Source organism: Seriola aureovittata, chromosome 1 (genome assembly GCF_021018895.1).
Source record: "Seriola aureovittata isolate HTS-2021-v1 ecotype China chromosome 1, ASM2101889v1, whole genome shotgun sequence".
NCBI lineage: Eukaryota > Metazoa > Chordata > Actinopteri > Carangiformes > Carangidae > Seriola > Seriola aureovittata.
Window position 1 is genome coordinate 14,031,104 of NC_079364.1, and position 26,352 is coordinate 14,057,455.

Genomic DNA, 26,352 nt, shown 5'->3' on the forward strand with positions numbered 1-26,352 from the left:
TTTAGTTCAGGTCTGTTTTGTGTTCAATGTGAATTATTAAGTAGTAGGAGTTATGAATTCATCAAACAGATGTGTTGCTCATTCAACAAGTCCTCGATATTACTGAATATAATGTTTGCCCAAAAGACAAGACGGACCCTTATTAGTCCCACAGTGGGGACATTTTTAATGCCCTCTAGAACGACATACACAGGAGCACCATTTTTTTTAACTGTGCTAAAGTCTGATGTTTTGTTGACCCAAACATCAACCCTGACATCATCTATAATCTAATATATTATAATCTAACATCTGACTTCCTCCTTTGCTCCCATCATCATTAGTATGGCCACTCGAAGGCTTTGCCATTTGAACATAAATATATGTTGAACATACTCGGGCACTTACTGAGTTTTACATCATTGCTACAAGGAAAATATCATTCCTGTAACAACGAGTCATCCTGCACTGTCCCTTTCTCGTGAACGCAATATATCTCAGTAAGGGAACACTGAGGGAAGTTTGGTGATCAAAGGTCACTGTGACCTGACAAAACACATTTTTGGCCATAACACAAGAATTCATTCACTAATTACGACACAATTTCACACAAATGTGTAATAGGACAAAAGGATGAAGTGATGACATAAGCAAAGACAGCATATTTCCTCACTGGAAATTATTCATTGAAATCATACATGTCAGTATATAGATAACTTACATTTCACCAAAAAATATACTTAATACCTTTTATTAAGACTTCAGTACATATATGAGTCTGGACGGACATGGATGTAAACTGCAACTTGACTGATTGATGGGGGTTGGTTGGCAGAGAAGTGATTTCCTTTCTGCCACCTGTGAAATGGTTATGCTTCAGGCTTTATTTTGGTCAAAGCATTGGAAAGAATGACACCCCTTCCCCTCAGGCAACCAGCATTTTTGGACGAAGATTTGTTGAGTTGCTGCGGACAAGAGGTCCTGAGGGAGTTAAGTGTTGTGTAAGTGGAAGTAGAACTAAAGAATAGATCTGTGTGATCAAATGCATCTCCAGTAGGTTGTCAAAAAAGTAGTCAAATAAAGGAGTCCATTTATTTCCCTCTGAAATAATCCAGTAATAATAATAGGAAAAGTAATTTCACAGAAAACAATATTTTTCATTGTAAGATTAAACAAATAAAAGCTTACTGGCTACTTAACCATATACTTATGACAGAAAGGCTAAAAAAAAATGGACTCTGCCAACAGTCAGGTGATTTCATGTGAGACAAACACACACCTGCTGGGAATTCAAGATTGAGCCAGCTGTCTCCTCTACCTGCCAGACTTCTCACAGTTTCCTCCCTCTTCTTCACTCCTGCCGTTGAAACTGAGTCATGAGGAGTAAATAATGCAATCTTCAGAGTCAGTGAACTGTAACCTTTTTTCTTAGTGTCTCAATCTAGTGATGTCATGATACCAGAAATTTGGTAGTCGGTACCAATACCAATGAAATTCCATGATTTTCAATATCAAATTCAGCACCACAGCAAAAAATGGAAAACACCAGAGGCTGCTGCACACACAGTGTGCTAACACCTCCATATAGTCATTGTGCAAGCAGTAGTTTAAATTGACTAACAAGGCGACAAACCCGTGGTGTGAGAATATTCATTTAAAAAGTCAGCATTATATGTTGACAGACTGAACAGAAATGACAGTAGCCGACTAATGTTGTGAACATCCAGCTCACGTTATAAGCTGCCACTATTTTAGCCACAACGAGATAACGTTAGCATTTGTGAACATAGTGGGAGGAGCGTTGCTACAGCTGATGCCAGCTGTCGCAGTTCACAAACAATAATGGTAAAATTTCAGGGCATGAACAGTTTGACGACGTGTTTTTAATATAACTCACTCACCCTGGATTCTGTGTACAGATCCGTATGTCTATCTTTGAGCCGTCAGATAAGTCTGAGGTGTTTCCTCCTTTCATCTGAAATGTTTTATGGCGCCGTTTGCATATTGGCATTTGTTTGTCTATAATTCGTCCCTGCTGATCCGTGTCTTATGCAGAATATCTCCATACACCAGTCTTAGCGTGTTTTTTTTTCCAGAAGTTGGGACAGACCTGTTGCTGCACATGCACTTGCTGTCATTCCACCTGTTGTTGTTATTGTTTACTATGCCTCCCTTCTTCCTCTCTTCGTGTTTGATGTCAGACTAGAACGCTTGTGGGGTTAGTATGCTGCCATACAACATCTACGTATGTGTTGTTTTGACATCCATATCAATCCTTCCACCAAGCAGTCCAAATAACAGAGATGCCTGAAGTAATGCTGAGCTTTGATAGAGTCAAAGTCTTTTAAACAGACACACGCTTTTTTCTTTCATTCCTCTTTGTTTTTTTCTTCATAATTGAATGCCCGTGTTCCTCCCACTGGTCGCCACTCTTCTGGCAGGCTTCTCTATTGTGCCAGTCAAGGGTCGCCTCCCATGGTGGCGGCCCTCTCCATGTTGCTCCGACCTACAACAAGAAATGCTCCTCCGGAGGTCTCCAGTGACTAATAGTGCTTATTCTCTGTGTCGTGCCAGGTGCCAACACCAGGGGCTGAGTGAACAGAGCACAAACAGATAAGCACGGCAGGTGGAAGAGAGGAGACGCAGAGAGACTAAGGGGTAAATTTGACAGAGAGATACTGGCGCCCACAAGAGAAGAGAGCATGGACTGAATTAGGAAGGACAGTGAGGGGGAGTTTTTAATAGAAAGCCAGAGAGAGAAGGTGAGAGCCTCATCTTAAAGGATAATTACAGTTTGTTACAACTTGGTCTTACATTCAAAATTTTGGCCATCGTTCCATTCAGTGATACTAACCGTGCACTCAACAAATTAATAAAAAATCCAAGAGTTAGAGCTCTCAAATCTGTTTGTCAACGGTGGGGAATGGCTTGATGGACTTCCGACTTTCAGTACTAGCTAATTTGGCCAACTTTGTATGGCCTTTGATGTGTTACAGGTTACATACAGTGGTTTATTTGAGCCATTTTATTTATTTGTTTTTTCTAGAAAAAATCAGCTGCTGCAGGCAAGTGAAATTTTCAGCTACAGGTAGTTCATTAAAGGGTAACAGAACAGAAACAGGCTTATATAAACTGAATAAAAATATATATATATATATAAATTGTGACAACTGCTAATACTGGAGCCTAATGTGTCATATGTTACAAAGATAGACAATAGTTTATAATTCAAAATGCCAGCAAATCTTTATGCATTGACTTGTACTCAGTAGTCCATCATTACTGGAGTAATGCTCAGAAGGGAAACCAGATACAGTTTTAGTTTTCTTAACCTGATAATTTTCTCTCTTAATTTCTAAGATTGACTGTGTGTTTCTTTAAATGTTATCAATCATATTCTGTGAATTTCAACAAAATAATGAATAGATGTGAGGCTATTTTTCAGATGAGCAGTTCTAATCATTAGAACTGAGTTATGAATTATATAATCACCACATGAGTGAAAATAATGGCATGTTGACAAAGACGCTGCAAGTAGGAAGATGAGTGACAAGAATAACGATAAGAGAATATTGAGAATGACATTACACTTTTAAATATGAAACCATCTTTGCATTACATTTTGTGATTATTAACTAAATTATCTCAGACTATATATGTATTCACTCCATAATACATAGAGAAAACAAGAGATAGAGAGTGTCTGAGTGATAGCAGCAGTACTGCAAGAGTCTCTTGTTTACACTCAGAACCATGGGAGGTACCCAGTATGATACCAAACACAGCACAGTAGGTGCTGCATCTGGAGGTAATCCACATTTATTGAACGTTCCATGACCTGACTTTACATTATTACATCATAGCATGTGCTGTTAAAAGACAGGGTAACAGCACACCATGATTATTTTTTTTTTTTTAAAGAAGACAAGAGCAGACATACAGTACATGGAATAATTAGGAAGGAAAGGTGATTTTGGTTTTGAAACTGTTGAAATTATTATATTTTTAAAGCTCAGAAATAATAGTTTAACAAACACAAACAATCACAACTCAAGGTGCAGAGTTTTTTCCAGAGCTTTTAAGCATATCACACCATCTTCATCAGCAGGTGGAGTTTGCTTCATGATGCTTTATTTTTAAGCTAATACAGATGAGAAATCCTAAAATTGCTGTGGATAATACCAGCTACTGAGCTTGCATGTCAACAAATCCATCTCCAGGACAACTGCGCAAACTGTATTCACTGATGAAGACTTTACGATACAGATGAAAGTTCTGGATAAAGCTAGCGAAAACAAGAAATTATGAGAATGACATGAAGTATCAGAGTCAATCGCTGGACAAAACAAGTTCAATCTATGCTAAAATTGTCATTCATGAAGATTTATCAGAGTTAGAAGCCAATAAAAAAAATCCAAATCAAAGGCCACACGGTCTGAACACATATTCAAAAAGCATATTCAAAAAAACAGCTTATGTACTTCCTTGCTAAGAGTTGGATGAAAACATCAAATCCACTCTCATACCTGTCCACTAAATATGCAGCTGTAGCAGCAGCTGGGTAGCTAGAGCACTAAGACTGTGCAGGTACTTGCTGAGTGGAGTAGTTTATTGACCCTGAGGTCTTCACCGTGTCATGAATTGTTCATGACTCCTTTGATTAGGAACTGTGTCATCCATCTGTATTTATCTGTTCCTTATTTTTGAGTATGCATGTTGCATGTTCATATTTACATTTTTTCACCAATGTGAGATGTGATAAGGACAATCATCTGTGACATACATGGAAAACCAATTAATGGCATTGCTTGTTCTAACTACCTTAAACAGGACCTAAGTACCTCAGATTATCAGTGTTTCAAATATTAAATATTTTCAACAATTTCACCTTATAAAACGAATAGTGTACACCTTTTCTCTTTCCAAGGTTTCAAAATGACTATACCGCTAATCATTGTTCCCACTTGAGTACTTCTCAGCAATCAATAGTACATTTTAATGTGGCCAGTTACAGCAACATATGGTCAGTAGGTCATTTTATGAGAGTTATGAGTTGCAATGGGTTGTAGATTTTGGAGGGTATGAGCTCATCTTCTTGGCAAAGATCTTGTCCTCAAGTGAATAAATCAAGATCAAACAGATCGCTACTGAGGTGGAGCAGCTTAGGTAATATGAGTTTTGTATCCAGTTATGATGGTAAAGAGAGAGCTGAACCACAAAGCTGTGTTCAATCCTCATCTGTAATCATACGCCAAAAGAATGAGACCCTAAATGATGTTTGTGTATAGGGTTGTTGTTCTCTCTCTATGTGAGTAGAGATTTGCTCCTGAAAATTTACATGCAATCATCTTTGTGTTGAGATTCAAAGAGGACATTTCTGGGTGATACAGATTCAAGAACCAGACATTGCTGCAGTTGCAGTTCTTGGCATTTATTGTAAATATATACTTCAAAAGCTGAATGATGAAACAGGACAAGAAACATGCTGCTGAGCTCCATTTGTTCCAGCTCTGCCTAACCTGTTCCCCAGGTGTACGGATCTCACTTTAATCTGTTTGTGAAGGACCAGTGGAAATGGGCGCACTCTATGATGCAAAACTGTCGTCCTACTGAGTTGAAATTATTCTAGAAAGTGTTAACACTGGGTAAACATAGATCAGAAAGTGGTGTTTGAGATGAAGTCAGTGGTTGAGTGGGGTAAAGTAACCGGTCAACAGCCATAATATAATTTAACTAGGACCCCATTTCTACCTGATATTAAGATGCAATCTGTAGTTGGATTATGACATCTGATCTTCACATTTACACCAGTTATTAGCATGTCATTATTTAAATTCAACTCACACTGTGATTAGGTCTCATATTTCAGTTTAGGTCTTATTTTTCCTTTGATGTGGAAGAAGTTGTCTATAGCTTTTTGCAAGGTAGCTTGAGATAAGAGGAGGAGGAGGAATTATCTTTCAGCATCTTTCTGATTCTGTCTGATCACAGTATGAGCCAGGCCTTCTCCGTATGTGGTCTGGCCGATCTGATGGAATCCTGATTGGAAAGTACTGCATCTTGAATTAACATGTGTTTTTCTTTATCCAGGTAGGATATCCTGATACTTAAAGTTTGTATGTTAAAAACGCGTAAATGGGTTCTACTTATTCAACAACCAACTGAATGCTTCCAAAAAGAAACTGAAGTCGCCCAAACTGACAAAAAAGATTGGGCATCTTATTCCCAATAGGACATTTACCAGTCTTTATTTTAAAGTTATAATATTTAGGACTGGTACATTTGGCAACAGAATGCAAAGTACAAAAATAACAATAACACACACACTTGCATGTTTATCATTATCGATCATGATTCGCCTTGTTAAACTTGGGTATTACATGGGTATCCTGTACCTGGTCGTAATATTTTATCTTGGTTTGTGGAAAAAATCACTTTTCTAGTGACTTAGTGACTGAAATCATGAAGTCCTCCTGCTGATAACACCCAGCCAAGTCAGACTTTTGTGTGTCCACAGACGGAGGCCTAGCAGTTGTAAAAGGTCTGACCGGCGTCATTCTTCTTTCCAGTTGGTTGTGTTCCTTCCAGCTGGAGAGTATTTTAGCTTTTCTCGCTGCTTCAACAGAGCTGGCTTTCTGTGTTCCTGTATCTGTTGGTCTAAATCAACAAGGAAACACTGGTAAGACCGAGACCACTTAACCATTTAAACACATTTGAAAGCGATGTTACCACAACAACAGCCTCTGCTGCCAAACTGAAAGGCAAGAGGATGAGGGAGAAAATTCAACCCTGTGATCTTAATTGCCACCATATTCTGCCGTGCCTAATATTTCACTATCTAAAATCTGATACCTTATCAAACAGTCAAAAAGGCTGAGACTAATTTTGGTGAGGCTGGTGGGTAAAAACACGCTTTAATAACTGAGGAATTCAACCCCCCAAATGCAAGGATACAAATCTCTGCATTAATGTGAAGCGGATGAGCCCCTGGAAGAAATAGGATATATTCTATGTCAGGTTGTACCAATCAGTCTCACAGTTTGGTTTTGTTTATGTTTATTGTTAACATGCCTCAAACTGCATATTTCTTTTAACTTTTCTTAAAAACAAAATGAGTAGTTAGCACAGATTGCTCATCTTAAGTATTATTGGGCATTTTATATGAAGTTGACTGTGAGAGATAACAGGGAAAGATAACAGGGAAAGTGAGGGGAGAGAGAGATGGAGGATAATGCAGAACAACCAAGCTAGCCTCCAATTTAGCTTTGTTTGACACAGTTACGACAGATGATAATAGGTGTGTATGTAGGAGCCAATTCTCAGCCTTAAATAGCTTTCTGGATACATGTTGAAAAGCAGTGTTACCAGGGAGCTTGGTTGGTGCATAATACATCTGAAGAAGATGAGGAAAAGAGATTTAAAAATGTGAGTGAAGAGGGAGGAAAAAGAAAATTAAGTTGTCTTAGCTAATCCACTTCCTCTGTTTATTGACCCCAACAAATTTATAAATGTTGAAGGTGCACAGGTAGGGATGAAAAGAGAAATGGGGGATAACAGAGAGAATTTGCAGTCAGATTAAATTTTCATGTAAGAGAGAAAAAAATGGACTGTATTTCAAAGAAAAAAGTTGTAGCAGTTATGAGCTCGTTGTTTGTCGACATTGTTTTGCCAGCATGTCACCGCATTTTGAATTACTTGGCAGACAAGGTGGCAGATAACTGAATGAACAGCATTGTTGAGAGGCAGTAATTGAAAGAAATAGAGATGAGGAATAGAAGGCACTGGAGGAAGTTTTCATCTGTCAAGATGGGAACAAAGTTGCTGAAGGATTTACGAGATAGAAGAGGGAAAACGGAAGCTGGTAATTGCATGGCTTCTGGCCCCATGATATTATCTCTTCCTGACATGGGCGGATCTCCTATTGATACATGCAGGGAGCATGAGCATGAAGCAATCTCTGCCTTTGTGTCTTTCCCCCCTCACTCACTTGTTTCATTTCTCTCTGTGTCTTACTGGTGACAGATGCCAGATGACATAGATGAATGGAGAAAGGCAGGAAAGAAGGAAGGAAGGCACGTTGCAAAGCATTGCTCCTGATTATACCTTCATTTTCCCCTGAAATTGGGAGTTTTGTCACACGTTGTACTTTGCGCAGTTTCAACAGTGAACTGTACTTTAAACCTCAGGATGGAAAGTGTTACATTAAATGCACTAATACCCACCAATCTATGTCTCTGTCTCTCTCTTCTCTGCCTTTGTCTCTCTCCCTCAGGCTCAGTGTCTCTCAGTGTATTCCTGGTGTCTGTTGCGTTCGTAGTGTGTGCCATTTGGCTGGTAGCTCTATGTGGCGTCTGCACCTGGTGCCAACGTAAACTGGTAAGTTACTGTGCTTATTTTTCACACACTCTCAAAGTCATTTCAACTGAGCGGATGGCCTCTGTGAACCACAGCATCTTTGGGTATTTTTTGTTACCAATTTTGTAGAGAAGGGTTTCTGTTTTGGGGCAAGGTCGGACACAGACACATTTCAACATTGCAACAGAGCTGTATGGAATAAAGAGAAGAGAAAAAAGTAATAGGAGGAGATGTAGATGATCGTGCAAGTCTTTTAGATGAGACTTTGGTATAGTTGATCGTGTAATGTTTCGTTCTCTCATTCTCTTTGTTGGCTGAATTCTGCTTGTGACAAAGGAAAAATTAGCTTTTAATAACACTCATTAAATTTACATCACTAACTGTCAAGCTGTTATTTATTAATCGAGTTAAAACAAAAGATTTGAGCTCAGTTTCCTCCATGTTGTCCTTGCTCAAATAAATATGGTACGATATCTGAATTTTGGAATTAATACCAAAATAGAGATTCACCAGTGTGAAGATTTGTTGCTTTTGTTCTGATTTAAAACGGTTATCTTTGTTTTTACATTGTTCATCAGACAAATCAAGACATTTAAAGAAGTCACCATGGGCTTCAGGAAATGGTGATAGCCAGTTTCACTATTTTCTGTGTAGCTAATAATTAATCAACAATCAACAATTAATTGAGTAATCAAGACATTAACTGTCCCTCTGATTAATTGATAATGAAAATAATAGTCAGTTGTATCCTCATACAAAAAAATGCTTTTTTTATACTTAAAAAATTATACATTTTTCTACAATTTCTCATTTAACAAAAGAATCTGGACTATTAGATAGGGCGATAAGATCATGATTATTTCAAACTTTTTTTCTTGATTATGATTTATGATGGATTATTTTGGCGCTCATCGGCCTCTCTTTTCTTGAACCATGCACTCTTCATATTCAGCAATGTGATTGTGTTCCAAGTGATTAAACAAATGGGTCGTTATCCATTTTGCATTCACCACTGTCTGGTAGTCGTGACTGATAAGACCCAAACGAGAGGCGAGGCGGGTGACTGCGTCATTGTTTCCAAAGGTCTCAGTTTCTGCCCGTCCAGGCTACAAAACAACTGAGTTTTCAAACTAAAACAGTAGCATTTCCAAAGTCTCCATTTTAAGGGGCTCGAAAACTGGCAAAAGTGATGCATTTTAAAACTCAAACGTAGTAGTGTGGACGTAGCCTGAAGCTTAGTGTTCGTGCTTGTGTCATCCATATCGCCAGCTTTGGTTTGAGTGAACATGGACTAATGTTAGTTGGACGGGGAGGAGGCACATCGCTGAACACGAGGTAGTTTTTATACTTTTTCAGTTAATCGCCCAGCCCTACACCTAAATATTGAATTATGTCTAAAAATGAACATAAACAGAACTTTGCCAATATAAAATATAGTCTAAAATTAGAAAAGCTGTGATTTAAATCAGGATGTATTGGATAAAAATCATAATAAAACAAGATTAGAAAATCTGAGCATTCACTGTCAGCTTTCTTCACTTGCGGTTCAATACCCAGCTCTTTGACTAAAGGCAAATGGCTCTCATGAAAACACCTTGCTCCTCAATCCACTGTATAGCCAGTCACGTTTTCTTTAAATGACACTGTGACCTTGAATGTATACTGCGATATCCTGCTATGTGTTGAATAATGTTTCGCTTTCTGTGCTCTCTGGTGCCGGAGCCACCGAGAGGCTGTATGTTTTGCCATGACAGTAAACATGATCAGAAACCTTAGTGCACTCTGTAAACATGGCTTTGTGTGCTCTGAGCTTTGTGCATCATGGCTTCTTGCCTCCAGCGCTATGCTAATGATTCATATGCTAATGAGCATCACTCAGAGCTATTGGCTGCTGTTGGAGCAACTGTAATTCCTCCTATATATTCTTATCTGCTGGCATTTCCTACACTCTGTCCTGCTTTCCAACATCCTCGCCTCCTCTTTGTCTCGCTCTCTCATCTCTGTCTGTCCGTTTGAGGAGTGACTGCAGCACAGCAGCTGATGAAACATACAAAAGTCAAGTGTTAACTGGGCTATTCAGAAAAACAGCTAAGCTAAATGGCAACATTTTCTAGGGTAACATTTACAATTGCTTACTAGATTTATAAACTATATTAATACTTAAAATCAAAATTGCTTTTATAAAAGAGTTTAAAAAACACTGAACCTGACTAACAAACCAATGTCTTATCTTTGTTTACCCTCAAAGTTATCTATGTCTCTGTCTTTGTTTTTGTGTCACCCTCCTTTCCCTTTTCTACCGAATGATGGTGTGTGTTCGTCCCTTTGCCACTTTATCTCTGTGTCCTTGTCAGAATGTCACTGATTTCTTTTTCCACGATTGTTCCTGTCTTTTCTCACCTCTGCTTCTACTGTAGCACCTTTATAATCCTTGTCTCTTTTTTATCTTTCATGTCATTATCTTTTGTTTGTTTTTTGTTTAACCCTTCTAAAGGTAAAAATAAACCCCCACAGGTTAAAAAAAAAATGTGATGAAAAGGTCAGTAATACCAACTAGTGAATATTTTTATTGTCCACTGATCAGCCGATTATTTACTTTATGAATTGTTTTGGCTTTAAAATGTCAGAAAATAGTGGAAAATATCCGTCACTTTCCCATCTCCAGGTGGCATTTCTTTATTGCTAGTTTTGTCTGATATACAGTCTAAAACACAAAGATTTCAAATGTACTATCATACACAACAAAAGAAAAGCAGCACATCCACACAATTGAGAAGCAAATTTTTGGTATTGTTGCTCAAAAATCATCTTAAACAATTAATTACTTATCAAAATAGGTGTTAATTAATTTTCTGCCAATCAACTAAATAATTTATGGACTAGTTGCCAATCAACTAAATGATTTATGGACTAGTTGCTTCAGCTTTAGTTATTAAAGCCCAGTTTACATGTTTAAGACATATAAGAGAAAAGTGTGTTCAAGAAATTGACTATTTAGTTTTAAATAGCAATTTGAAACAAATATTATCCAACAACAGGGAGTGACATGAGCAATTAAGTGTTGTCATTATATATATATATATTATACAACAAGCAGGTAGACATAACTTCAGATAACCACTAGTTTGCGACAGCAGATACCATTTTGAAGGAAGCATCATGCTTCCCAGATTACATTACATTACAATAACATAACAATGAGAAATGTTGGTAGTTATTGTATTTGGGAAATCACAAAATGTGGATTTCAGATATATCTGCAAAATGTTCACTGACAGCATATTTAATTTGTTTTTCCTACAATATCTGCTCTTTTGTTCATTGCATGGTCATGTTGAGGCACTCACAGCACTTGGTTAAGGTTAGGGAGAGTTTGTTGTCTTGCTTAAATAAAGAAAAAGTCAACATTGGCTTGAAGCATGAGACAGGTTGACTTATTAACATTTAACTGAAACCGTGATGTTTCCCTAACCTTAACCACAGTGCCTCTGTTGTCTAAAGGTTTCCAGGGACCATAATCCAGGTAGCAAATACATTTTGTCCAAAAAGAGAATTGGAAATCAAATTAGTCGTATAAACTTGTCATTTCTATGAGATAGGTTTAATAAAGTCAGATTTTGTGTGTTTAAGGTCAAGAGATATTGAGTCACTTACTCTTCTGATGAATCACTTGTATATGAATGATACATTTCTGGTCATAAAAGGAAAAGATTAATAGGAAAGCGTTTGCTCCAGGAGAGACGAAGCTGCCTGGAACTGGTCTCATGCCATTGGCTGTTTTATGGGAGTGGAAGGGGGAGGAGAGTGGGAGGAGGGGGGAAGTTAGAGGCAGAGGCAGAAACAACCACAGAGGCATATCGACAGACATGAGGAAAAAGTGCTGTTGAACATCCAGGTGTGTGATGAACGTGATGACAGCAGGACTTATGAGGACGCAGCTAGCCACATTGTTCTGAGCAGGGAATCCCCTTCTGTCCCTCTCACATCTTCAACATCTCAAGAGGCATCTTTAACTTCCTCTGCACAGCTATGGCACCTTCATTATTCTGGATTCTGTTTTCAACGTCCTTTATCCTGTCCCTTTTCTGTCTCTCACTTGGCCCTCTGCTCTGTCGTCGTACTCAGTTGTTCCTGTTTCTCCCCATCCTCTCCCTCTTCCGTTTTGTTTCTCACATCCTCCCACACTCTCTCAACATTGTACCTTCTCCACCCTAACCTCTCCAGCCTCCTGAAGATTTTATGATTCTGTTGAATGATAGATGAGGTGCACTTGATAGCATATTCTTGACTGCTAGAAATCTATCCTTCTCTGAAGCTCTGAATCTAATATTGTTCTGTCTCGTGTGTATGCACTGTACAATATGTTTATGTTTACAGTGTAGTGCCTGGATGTGGGTACAGATCCGCTCAGGCCCCAAGCTTTGCTCTTTATTAAAGAAAATGATTGTGCGAGGCTTGACGTATATGAGATGTGACATGATAAATAATAGAGTGTATTGTGGATGCATTAGAGATAGATACAGTAAGATACATAAAGAGGCCACCTGCCTGCAGGACACTGAAAGCTGTATTCAAATAAACATTCAGCACTGTGCTCTGTCTGAAAGCCTCCTGGCTGCAGCCTCCTTAAAATCATTTATTCGATACAAGTACTGCATTCATCATAGAGTTAAAAACTGAACTACAAATCTCCCAACCAGAAAGAAATCCTCAAAGTCTGATAAAGAAAAAAAAATCAATCATATAAAAATAAACATTAGCATTTAGTGATAAATATTTCTTTTGCCTTTCCAAGAATGCATTTTTAAAGACAAGACAATGAGCAGGAAATTGCAACTGAAAATTGGGAGTCATAGTCATGGAAACTGATCTCACTAGAGACCAAACAACAGTACTTGTAGTTCGTTGAAAGAACAACTGACTGTATTTTTATGAACTGCAATGTCTTGCTGGCGGTGAGAGTAACTACTATCCTCTAGCAAAGGTGTAAAGTAGCTTGACATTGTAACATTCAAAGATGTGGAGGGTGGCATCAACAGCACATGTGACTTTTTAGGTTTTAATCTCTTAAATTTGACCAAACTTGGTAGATCAGAAAAGCAGTCATATGGGTCATTTGGTATTTTTGCATTGACAAGTGACCTGTTTTGTCTGTTTAGGTGTGAGGAAACTACAAACTCATAGTCTTCTTGGTCTACATCTGAAACCATCTGTTTTTAAGGTTTTCAGACAGCTCTTTAATATTCATAAGATGCATTAAAAAATATCTATACTGCATGCAAAGTGCCTGATTTCATCCTGAACCTTTAAACAAGGTTGTACCAAAACCTTCTACTGTCCCCTTGAACCTCTTTCAAGTGTTTTACCTCATTTTAATGTTTTCATTTTTTTTACAGCTTTATCCCAGAACCTCTGTGGAATTTTGCAGAGATCTCATTCATATAATATGGTTTCCACTCTTACTCCTGAGTAAGAAATATGTCATAATGTCATGATTGGGTTTATACTGTTGTTTTCGTTTGTAAGACTTACAATACAGTCAAACAGTCATGTTTTTTTTATTAGCAAATCTGTGACAAGCGCTCTTCAGTGACTCTGCTCACTTTCATAAATAATTGGAGGGACACATTTTTGAGTCAGCTCAGCAAATCGTGATGTCACACCGTCCTCATTTTTAGACTTTATGTTTTATCCTACACGGCTGCATAGTGGCTTGGAGGTTAGCACTGCCACCTTCAGCGTAATAATCCTGTGTTTGAACCTCTTTTAAATTTGTATGTTCTTTCTTTATGTTTGTTGATCTCTCCAGTTTCTTCCAACAGTCCAAATAAAATGCAGGTCAGGTGAACTGGTCGCTCTAAACTGTCTTCAGGTTTGAATGTGGTTGTTACATACTGCAGAAGAAGTGACTACACACCAGAAGTCTATTTAATGTCCCTGATGCAGGGGATTAACCTCCTAAACAAAATGAGTAGAAATAGGATGAGCACATTACACTGTTTTGTGAAAATCTATAAAGTGGCAATCTGTTAATGTTGCTCCACTAAGACAATTTGTGATTTGAACATACCATCAGATGCCAACAGCAGACAGCAGAACAGAAACCACATATAAAACTTCCATTAAAATACAGATTTTCTTCTTGTGACATTTAATTTCACAATTAAAATTAAATGGCAGATTGCATTGCTTTAATTTAGCATCATCATGCCTTCTGCTGTTTTCTTCTCCTGAGATGTTTTCATTGTGTTAGTAGTCGTTAGCCTGCAGAGTGTGTTGCTGAAAAACCTCTGTTCTGAGAAAACAGAACATATCCAGAAAGGACGTACAAACAGGAGCTTTTTGTGATGAAGATGTACAAACAATGTCATTGCTGTAAAAAGAAGGAGACAGGAGACACCAATTATGTTTTAACCCCTTTCTGCAGTGTCCCTTGGTATGTGGACGCTGGCGTCTACAATTTTACATGTGAGACGAGATGCTCATTAACCACAACTAAGGTCTTTATCATACAAATATTGGTCTCAAATCTTTTAGCCACTTACAAGCCACAAATGTGTGAAATTATAACCTTATAAGTGCTACAGTTGTTAATAAAAGCATCTTCTAACTTTCCTTCCATTTTTATTACAACCGAAAGAGCAAATAATTTCCCTTTCAAAACAACATTCTTCTGCAACACTTGTAAATGTTATTTAATCATCACAATGTGAACAAAGTAGTTTTACTTTGTCATTCATCCACATTATGTGCTAGTAAAAGTCCTTGATTTGTGTGTTGGAGTTTCAGTTATTTTTTGTCTTTTTTATTTGTTTGGCATGATGCAATATTTCTTGCTGAGAACTAACGCAGCAGAGTCATATGCAAAATACAGCATATTTTGTAAAAATATGTCATTTGTAATAAAAAACTAAGTCAAGTTGATGATGTAGATAATTATCTGCAGCAACAGATGGTAGTTTTGCTGAGATCTCCAAACAGGATCAAGTCCAAAATGTTGTTTCCTTCATTATGAATAAAACTTCACTTCATTGCATGGTCTGTCTCATTTTGTTTTACAGCAGGTTTAAAAAATGATGAGTCCTGTCTATGTAGTGAACATTTTATGGCATATGTGCTCTTCATGTCTTTGTCGTGAGGTTATGATGGGAAAACATTATGTAAGAGTAAAGAGTCTATGTGACTCAGCTGGAAAGAGCAAAGTGTTATCACCCTCAAGAGTTCAATAAATATAGAGTTCAATAAAACACGGGGGTCAATAACTGTAACTACTGTATGCTGCTCTGTTGAAAGCACTTTCCATTAAGTGATAAAAATTTGCAGAGAGTAAGTAAAGTAAGCTGTTTAATATATTACAATAGAAATCTATGCATTTTTGCTGCCTGTCTAGAATTATCTTACCCTCCAAATGATCCCGTTTCTCCATAAAAGAGGGCGGGGTATAGACACTTGTCTGCTTTGAAAAGAATCTGGGGGTGTCTTTGTTTTTCATTCTACATCATTTTGATTTGGAGTTCAGCATTTGCTTTTCCCAAAGACATGGCCTGATCATGTATTGTACATGATCAGGCCATGTCTTTCTTCAATTATACTTCCAACAATAATTACATTCTTACTTATAGTCTTTTACTCATTGCAATAGAAAAGCAGGAGGTTTGTGGTGGAGATTACGTAGCTTGATGAGTGTCACTGAAAAGAAGAAGACTACTAAGGTTAACTTCAGCAGACTCAGTGTTGTCTTCACTATCAACAATCTCTGCTGGCATTGGAAACCGTTGTCACAGTGTCAAAGTGGTACTGTTGTGCTTGTTAGTTCTTTTTGAGGAGGAACGCATCAGCTGCAGTGTAGCCTATGATGTAGCAACAGTGGCTATGTGCGCAGGCTCTGTAGCTATGTTATAACCCCTTAACACAGTAATAAATACAGTCTCTGCAGGTGTAACAAACCATTAAGTGGCAGCTCCATAGGGTTTCGTAAATGTTTGGCTTTACATAACTTCCTGTTTTGAACTCTGATATTTATTCAAAGTTCTGTGTATTATCTAATGTAAAGCTTACTCTGCATTGTGTTAATGTGTGCTTTCCTTTTGTTTGTGTGTAAAGACATGTTCCTGCATGGGTCATGCATGTGAGAGTGAGAGTGTGGTTTTGCATCTCATTATAGTTAAGTGGTCCCTCGTCACGTTTTGATCCTCAGAAGCCGGCTGTGGTCCTGGCATCATACCAATTTGTTGCTCTTCCCTCATTCATCATATTTTACAACACGTGTCGCAAACTGTTGCTGTTCTAAAGCCCCTATAATGAGCACTTCAATTGCAAAACTGCTTTTGTACACAACGATCAAGACACAGCTCTAAGATCTGTCTTCCCCCGCCCGTCATTCTCTGTCTCTGTCTCCCTCTTGTCTCTTTGCAGGGGAAAAGGAATAAGCCTGGGGTGGAGGCTGCCAGCTCTCCAGATTCTGTGCGAGGTCGAGGGGAAAATAAAGCCATCAAGTAGGTGTCAGGGAGGGTGTAGATGAAGGCATATGGAAATGATCCATGATGCAGTGATAGTATCACATTTTAACAGCCATTTCTGATTGGAAAGCTAATCTTGTAGCTCCCTACATGAGCAGAAATGTCCACGCTGAAATGATGTCCTCGAGACAGGGTTATGTTTCTCATTTATCAAAGAGGCTGAATTTTACAACCGCTTAACAACACAGTGTAGGAAGGTTACTTGTATATTCTGTCTGTATAAATCAAATGTTGGATAATGGATGAATAAGATTTACCTTAAAATGACATATTTGAAAGAAATGTCTGGACATAATGGTCTACACAAAATTACAATTAAATCAGTTTGGAATATACAAAAAAAATAGCAAAGCACAAACATTCAAAATCTACATCTTATCTACAACTTAATGTTGAAAACAGTCAATTCTGAATATTCACAACTATATCTTTCTTTAAAATAGTTGTGAACTTGAACTATTTGTTGTTTATGTCAGTCAGTCATTTATTACTATTTTACTATTATTTTACTTACAGATTTCATTATCTGAGTTCATATTCAGTGTGTGTTTTCAGTAACCTGTTGTTAATACTGACTTTTCTGCCTCCTCTTTTTTATTTGTTTCCCCATCCCTGACAGAGTGCTAAAGCCTGCAGGTCACTTCTTTTTTTCTCCATTCTGGATGTTTTATCAAGCACTAATATTTCATCCTATCAGGATCATTACAACACTTATCTTAAACTCTTAAACTCTTTACTTAAGCTTTTAATTTAAAAAAACCATGTGACAAATGTTACACTAATTTCTTATGAAGTATTCAGTATCCATGTTTTAAGACCTGTGCGCAGATTTACAATACAACTTTATAGGCATTGACATTATCACATTTCTCCTATATATTAACACTCTGCCTGACCTTTAGAGTTATGAGACACTATTTTAACTTTGATCTTTTTATGGTGGTTTTCCTCTGCCCTGTTTCTCAGCACTTCTCTCAGATGTCATGTTTTGCTTCTTTATAACTGTCCTTGATTGTTTGCTGCTCTTACCTGTCTCACCTTTCTCTATCTCCCCGCCACAGTGATCTAGACAGAGACTTTTGGAATAACAATGACAGCAGCAATGTGCAACAGAGGTGGAGCTCCTACCCGCCCAAGGAGTTCCTCTTAAACATGTCTCCCTATGCTCCCTACGGAGACCCTCGCCTCACGCCCAAGTGAGTCTCAGTCATGGCTGGTAAGGGACCCCTCTATCAGGGCAGGGCTGTAGTGAACAGGGGCCTGTGTACACCTTGAAAACCCCCCACAAAACTGTATGACTGGTTGACATAATAAAGTAGGACATTATTTGCAAGGTAAAGATTTCTTGCACGCCAAATCAGTGAGTCGGCTAATTGTGTGCATAAGCACCTGGCATATAACACACAAAATACTCTGAATCAAAGCCAGCGGTTGATCAATAGATCCCTCTGAGCAGTGAAAAGGTCAGATTTGATAGCCCAAAGGGGGGGAAGAAGGCCTCATTTTGTAACACTGTCTGGCCACATGTCTTTTAACAGAAGTCTCCTCTCATCCCTGGTAATCCTCATGTTTTTGCATTCAGGCATGTCCTCAGTGAGGTGGTGTTTAGTATGCACTGCTGGCCATGCAGCACCTGATAGAGATGTGCAGCACCATCCCTCAATATTGCTGATTCCTAGGACTGCCCAAACATTGACAGAAATTACGGCTATTTTCCAAATGATCGCTTTTACATAAAAAAAACAGTGTTCATGTCTGACAAAAGCCATACAGAATGAGTTGATATGTCCTATTGAAAACACAAATCAGGCTTTAAATAATGGCTGTTTATGAGAGAAGAATCCAGAGAGAATATAAATTAGATACGACCCTCCTTTATCATACTATCTGGATTTTGCAGTAAAAACTCAAAACACAGGACAATACATCAGGAAAATAATATTTTATTATTTATTATTATCACATTATTTTTCACAGTGTAAAATGGTGTACAAGTACAAAGGTTTGATAGGTCCTTTCCCCACAGCCCTGCTAGACTCATCAGACCCTCTTTACCTCTCACCTGCAGCCCATGGGGTGTTGCCATGGAGATGGACAACCCTCAGAGAGCAGATCTCACTGTTTCACCTGAACCTTTTGGCCCTTTATACAATCCAGCCTCTCAAATCCATGTAACAAAGTATTCAAATCTGCTCCACAGGATAGTGTAGCAGACTTGATTTAAACACATACTTACCTGAGCCAATGGGGTTTCCACAGAGGGTTGACTGTTGTTTTATTGTTTGTTTTTTTAATGTGTTAGCCTGAAAGAATCGTTGCTTTCTGGCAGAGAGTTAGTTGAGAGGATCAACACCAGTCTCATACAGTAGCTTTCATTAAATATGAAGCAACCAGTAGCCACTTACTTAGCATAAAGACAGGAAAGCGCTAGCCTGACTCTGTCCAAAAATGAAAAAAAAATCCGCCTGCCTGCACCCCTAAAGTTTAACACCTTTATATCTTGTTGATTTAATCTGTGCAAAAACCACAGTGTAAAAATGACAATTTGCTTTGTTTTATATGTGGGTTATGGCCAAGAAATAGTCAAAAGCATAACCAACAGTATTCATTGTTTTTTTTAAATAGATAAAGCAAAGAAAATTCAACTTGCTAATTAGTGAGTTATAAAGTGTTGATAGACAGATTTTGAATAGCGAAATTGAATTTCCTTGTGTTTCCACTGTTTGTGCTAAGCTATGCTAACTGACAGTTGGCTGTAGCTTCATATTTGACAGTCAGCTGTGAGACTGGTTTCACTCTTGTCATCAAACTCTCCACAAGAAAGCCAATGTGTTTAATGTGTTGGTTTCTGTTCCACTTTTTTTTTTTCTTTTTTTTTTTGTGCGTGTGGAGTTGTTATATGTATTTATTCCTCTCACCTCTCACTCTGTGTTTTCTGCTCATTTGTTGTCACTACTCCCACTATCTCTCATAGTACTGTAAGTGCTTTGAGGCCGCCTGATAGCCCTCCTGAGTCTAGTCAACTGAGCCCTGTTCTAAAAATAGGGACACTGTATCCGTCGTGTGCAGTACAACAATTAAGTGTTTGGATGGTAAAACGTCTGTTTCATATCAGCTTCCATTCCATCACTTATGCATCTCACATGTCACTGAGGCATTAAGTGAACCTGTTTATTCTTATCCTCTCTAATTACATCTCACTTGACTCTTTCAAAACCACAGGGAGATCAATTACTCTGTATCTGTGCAGTGATGTTGAAATTATTGTAAAATCAGTGAGCAGCAGTGATTGTTGTGATTGCAGTGCATTATATTATTGACTTAACTATTTATATTTAAATGACAATTAATAGGCTGATAATAGTGGCATTTCTGAGATATTTGATAGCAGATTAGTGAGTCAACCATTTCTTACTCCTTACCGTTGAAATAAAGATACTTTAAGGCAGGTAAAGCAAGTTTGTTTATCACCTTTCAAACTCAGGCAATTCAAAGTGCTTTACATTAGGTGAAAGAAATGCATTGGAAAATAGATTTTAAGAACAAATAGAATAAAACTGGAATATTAAAATACACAGGAGAACAGCAGAGTTTTTAGGATATTGATTAGTCATATGTGAGACTTGTGTGTACAGTGTTGAACAAAACAGTTGCCCAGCCACAACGTATCTCATGGTTCCCTACACTTAATGTCTACATGTTGTTGAAGACGTCATCCTGGTGTGCAGCTGTGTGTTGTGTGATTTGTCCTCAATCAGTGGAAGGTCCCTGCACTGAAGTCGTCGTTCTGTCTGTACTCGTCTCTGTGACGTCTAAGTCTCGGTCAGCTGGGGTGGGCAAGGTGGCATGATGAGAAATAATGGAGTAATTATATGAAAATACTCTATTTTCCTGCAGAAAATACTTGTAAGCCATGTGAAACATTTTACACAAAGTCACATTAGATATTTAAATGCTATTGTTTTCATCATGAGCTGCAGGTGAGTTTCTGTGAGATTACAGAGACATTAGTGTTCTGTTCTCATCACCTCCATCTGCAGTCTTGAAAGATGATGCATTTGCATCATTACTCAGCTATTATGCCTAATTCACAGAGCCAGCAGGCTGGTCATTGCTGTCCCCCTGTGTGGAGTGAAATGGGGCAGACCTGCTGCATCTCTTGGCCCATTTCTCACTTTAGACATTTCCAAAAACAGATTGTTGTGGTTTGTGTAACTGCAATAACAAAAGGTTCCCTATAGGAATTGCCAGTATCTTGCCAGTATACCTGAGTGCATTGGGCATTATATGTTATCCTAATAAATGATTTACAGTCGGTAACATTATCTGTTGGCCCTCAATTTTTGTGCAGTTTTGAACAGAACTATTGTTTGTTGTTTATCTCAGTCAAGTGTCCAAAGAGCAAAACAACTGTGCTCTCCAATTTACTCACTACACATTAAATGTCAGCTCAGACCTCTTCGCTGCTTAATTTACAGTGTCTGGTTGACCAGCAGCTTTTCTTCCAAGTTCTTATTGTATGCTGGACACTTGTGGCTGGACCGAGTGTCCAGAAAGTGTCTTTGACTAACTTTACTGATGATACTTTTGCTCTCCGGCTCTGTACGTCTGTGCGTCTGTCTCTCGTCTGTTCATCTCTCTCTCTCTTCTTTCTATCCTCTCTTGGTCCTTTTCTTCCTGTCTGTCCGTGTTTCTTTGTCTCTGATCCACCCCACCGTTCCTCCCAGTGGGGCTGTGGATAAGGGTGGGCAGGGCGGTGCTGGACCCTCACCGGGGGCCAGTGACAGCGGGGGTGGTGCGTGCTCTGGGAGTGGGGCGGGGCCCAGTCGCAGTGACAGCGTTCGAAGCATGGTGACGGGGGGCAGCAAGGCCGGGCGCTGGCAGACGGTCCAGAGCCACATGCATGCCGGAGGCCTGCGGTTTGGCAAGTGAGTGGCGCATGGTGACAGGGGTCACGCATGAGGGAATACAGTGGGCACAAGAAAAGCATGGTGTGGATATCAAGGAAGAGTGTGAGTTTGTAAAGGCATCATGAATGATACTGTTGCATGTACTCTCAAACATGAAGATTAAGCTATTTTTGACATGTGCAGATGAAGATAATGTAAAGAAGGCCTCTGCTTTGCAGAGTGTACCTGTGATGTATGAGAAACCCTTGAAGTGTCTTGACTACAGAGAGCTTCCTCACTCATAAACAAATAGCAATTTTATGTCAGCTGCCAAAATATCCACCAGCTGATGTGAGGACAGTCTCATACAAAGTGAATCCACACAGTCACACTGTTCCTCTGCAGGCTCCAATTTACTGAAGGCTGTGACAGTTTCAAGAATTTCAAACGAGACAGATGCTCACAGAAGATCTTCAGAAATAGCTTGTTTATTCATCTGATGGAACAGCTTTTTAAACTCAGAGTGAGTTGTTGCATAAACAGCAGGTGAGCAGTTTTATCAGGCAAGTGATGCAAATGAAAGCCTTTCCTACAACATGGCTGAATGCAACATCATTTAACCAAAGTTTGCTTTGTATCAACCTCTGCAAAGAACTGAGATTTAGATTTTTGCTTTAGTTCTGCAATTAGGTTTGTACAACAACCTGTCAAACTGCAGGTAGCAATCACATCAAGTCACTGTTGGTAATACTAGAGCCAGATGATATTCAATATGATCGACTGATGGTGTAAACAACATTGATTGGTAATAAAAATTATGAGACGTGACCAATGAAAAATGAAAATAACCAAGATTAAGTATTGTGGATAACCACAAATACTTTATACTTTTGTATTGCAGGTTGTTTAAAGCAAAATTGCTTGATATTCTTTTAATTAACTCAAATGACAAATATCAATATCTTGTGACCCCTTCATCCCAGTATGTAATGAATAATTGAATAATTGTTAGAGCTCTGAAATGGTGAAAGTAACAAGTTTATCAGAAAGAAATACCAATGATGATAGATAATCTGACAAAATGCATTGTTTTGTGTAGCACACAGATTTACATTTAAAGCCTCTGGTGTACAGCAACTCTTATCTTGAAAACTCTGGCTGGCTGAACCCAGCACACAAATCACACAAGCTGGAAGTAACACCACCTTCGCAGAGCAAAATGACTGCTGTAAACAAGCCAGCCGGGAGTGATAAGGTCAGAGCCTAGAGGCCACTTTCAACTCTATTAATGCTCTGTATTCAAATAAGAATCTTTCCCATGCATATGAGTATAAAGTCGTTGGTTGGTGAAAAGCTGTATGTTTTTGGAAAATGCCAGCAGCACATTAAAGAGACTAATGAATAATAAATATAAGATCTCTGTATGTAAATCGTAGCCCGGATAATCAAACAGCCTTTTGTACTCTATGGCCTAAACGGTTAATTCATTAAATACTGAGAAAAACAGCTGAATAGATTCTTGTGTAGCCTGATGTTTCATAGTTAAAGTCATTCTACCATTCAGTCAGTCATTGTTAGCCAACTTTTGACCAACTTTCTAACTACATGACCTATTAGACTTGCAATAGAGTACATGGACACTTGATCTTCAGTTCCCTTGTCATATTATTCTTCACTCCTGTCACTCTTCTGTTTTGCTCCCTTTTTACTCCCTTAAAATCTATCTGAATTTCCATTTCTCCTCTGGAATTGGTTTCTATTTTGGGGCATTTACCTCAACCTCCTCACTGTCTCTCTTCCACTCTCTCTCTTTGATTCTTCACTGATGGCTTTTTTTTTTTTTTTTTTTTTTCTGGCCCTAATTAAATAATCATTCAAGGTTCATAGTCATCTTAATTGACTTTCAAGCAAGAAAAAATGTGAGAATGGCCCTCCAAGCCAGTAACAGGATACAGCTTATACAGAGGGCTCATGCTCAGGGCATATGAATGACTGGTGCTCTACAGACAGTAAAAGATGGACAGTACCTGAAAGCACAAGCAGGTACAACCATCAAGGACGTCACTGTGAGAGAAGGGCTCGGGCTTGGAGAGCCTTTCAGTTTTTCAAATGAGTTAATTCTTTGACAAATTTATGACACTGAACAGACTGGCAAAATGTATGAGCACATGGACTGGCTCCCAGATGTCTGGCCGAATGCCACCATGAATCCAACCAGATGTATTGATTTATCATGATGTCAGTTATGATAACGTATTTGTTGGATCCAGAAATGATGTGCAATACAGAGCTTTCTATGTCGCTGGACCTTTTTGACTTATCCTGGCCAAATATTTTGGTTCATATGCTCAGATGTTCAAATAACAATAGTTTCTCTGAAATGTTTTGTTACACTTTCATCCATTTCATTTTACCTCTGTTCACTAGTCCTCATGACACACAACAAGTCTGATTGTCACTCGAGGAACAATATATCATGTGGAGGAAATAACCCTTTCACAATGACCTTGTCAAACAAATTAAAAAATACATATACAGTAAACAAAAATATATAAAATTGATCCTTTAAGATCTTGAGTTTATGAATTGATTGGACTATTTCTGTTTTTTAATTTATTTCCAGATTTTTGTGAAGATAAAATTAATGACCTGAAACTCTGTAGTGTAGTTATGACATCTTTAATTTCAAATGGCAAAGTATGAGGAGCCGCTAGGTCTGGAAGTATTTTTCCCCACCATAAATATTCATTTTAATGTCAATTTTTAATGAAGTTTTATTTTAATGATGTCCTTAATGGTTCTCAAGAGAGTCTCCTGGACATTTTTACAATCACATAGGTTTATGTAATGGACATCAGAAGTTATTATTTGAGCTATGTTTCTGAGAAATCTTGTCATTTCCATCACTGTGGTATGACGGATGCCTCTAAATACAATGATACCCATAAGCCTCATCTGCAGTTGCTATGTAGACAAAGCCAGTGTGAGGCGTGATCAGAGCAAAATCAAATCACATCATTGTTGCCTATGGGAACAAAACACTGCCAAAATTAAAACTAAAGAACATTTTGTCATGTTTTTAAATAGTATTGCTCTCGGCTTCCCCTCACTGTTAGCAGCTCACATAAAAGTTTAAAGCTTGATTGGATATTTCTTATTGAAATGCACCTTAGGAGACATATTTAATGCTTTAGCTGGGTTTTTATATGCACAGACTTGTGCCTTTGACTTTTCATCAAAGAAAAGATACCAGATATTTTTGAATGCAGTTGCTGATCTTTTCTACTAATGATTCAACTTGGAGCTTCATCCGAGTGCTTGGATGTTCTCCAGCTATCCGTCACCTATAATGTTGTTGAGACTTTGACTATCTGGAACCCGAAAATGCTCAAAATACCTTCACCCACTTGGAAAGTCTATAACACTTGTGCTCAACAGAAATACAGCAAACAACTTTAATACATTAATTCACATTTAGTCAGTTAAAATATTATGCACAAGTAAGTAAACATTCTCATCAAAGCCTTTCCTCAGGAAAGACGGCGTGCTATTTGTGAGTGCGTGTGTGTGTGTATATGAGAGAAAACGTGCCTGCATGAGTGCATGTATTTGAGATCTGTCTTGTACTTACTTGATCCAGCATTGCTCTGCTCCTCAGGGGGGCTGTCTCCTGGCTCTCCAGCAGAGTTAGAGCCGAGTTAATACTGAAGAGCGCCGCTAACACAACTCAGGTCCAGGCAGTAAATCCTCCCTCGCAGCATTAGCTCCAGACAGAGCTGTTTAGCACAAGCTTACAGTCATCAGGCAGGGCAGTGATTGAGGGGAGGATAAGGGGTGAAGCATTATTACATGATTGTAAGAGTAGCAGACCGGTAATTAGAGAGCAGACTTAAAGAACAGTGATTGGAGGTGGCGTGGAGATAGATTGATGTGAGGGCTGAGGGCTAAGAAAAGATTAATAGACAGAGGAGATGAAGAGCGGTTGAGCTCAGAAGCAGAAAGGTAAAGAGAAGAGTGGGAGAGGAGCAGACAGGACCTTAGAGAAATACTGGTGCAGGGAAAAGGCAACAAGGCAAAAAGGTAGAAGTAGGTCAGGACTAATTAGGGAGAGAGGTAACGTACAGAAACAATTTAGCGCTGCAGCTGGAGACCAGACTCAAGTTAAGTGATAGTGATACTTAAACTTCAGCTTTAATTTAATTAGACTTAAGCAGAGGCCTGTTTTGACACCAGTCTGGAGAAGAATAATCGAATGTTGACACATTGCATGCCTGTTCAGCCACACACTCGTCCACTGTCTTACAGCATAAGCTCAAAATTCTATACAGATGTTTAACAGTAATATAAAGCTTTTTGACAACTCTGTTCTTCTTTCTCTCCCTCCTTTCTCCCTCTTTCACTGACCTTCTTTGTTGATTGTTCTCTCTTGATCCTCTCTCCCTTGGAAATTCACTGCGGACACTATGTTCTCACATTTCAATCTGTGCTGTATTTATATATGTTTTTGCCATTTTTATCCTCTCCACATTCCTTTTGAGATCACCATGATTATGTGCATCCAACCTTTCTAAATTCTTTCAAAACATCCTGCCCGGTCCTGTATCTCCCGT

At 38.5% G+C, this 26,352-nt stretch overlaps 1 protein-coding gene and 1 long non-coding RNA gene across 4 annotated transcripts in view; one reads left to right on the forward strand and one right to left on the reverse strand.

Annotated features, from left to right (window-relative positions):
- The window catches only part of syt7b (synaptotagmin VIIb), a 92,999-nt gene that overhangs the window by 34,983 nt on the left and 31,664 nt on the right, over positions 1-26,352 (forward strand). For 2 of the 3 annotated variants that reach the window (XM_056390385.1, XM_056389643.1), the window contains exons 2-5: positions 8,252-8,355; positions 16,750-16,829; positions 17,915-18,049; positions 21,581-21,781. In XM_056390385.1, the coding sequence (XP_056246360.1) occupies positions 8,252-8,355; positions 16,750-16,829; positions 17,915-18,049; positions 21,581-21,781 (520 nt within the window). The remainder of the gene's footprint in view (positions 1-8,251; positions 8,356-16,749; positions 16,830-17,914; positions 18,050-21,580; positions 21,782-26,352) is intronic. The other variant, XM_056391206.1, reaches the window with a different exon arrangement.
- LOC130183871 (uncharacterized) lies at positions 5,406-12,081 on the reverse strand. Its single transcript, XR_008829935.1, has 3 exons — positions 11,989-12,081; positions 8,202-8,336; positions 5,406-6,636 (listed from the first exon to the last, which is right to left on the reverse strand). It is a non-coding gene; the product is annotated as an uncharacterized LOC130183871 (long non-coding RNA).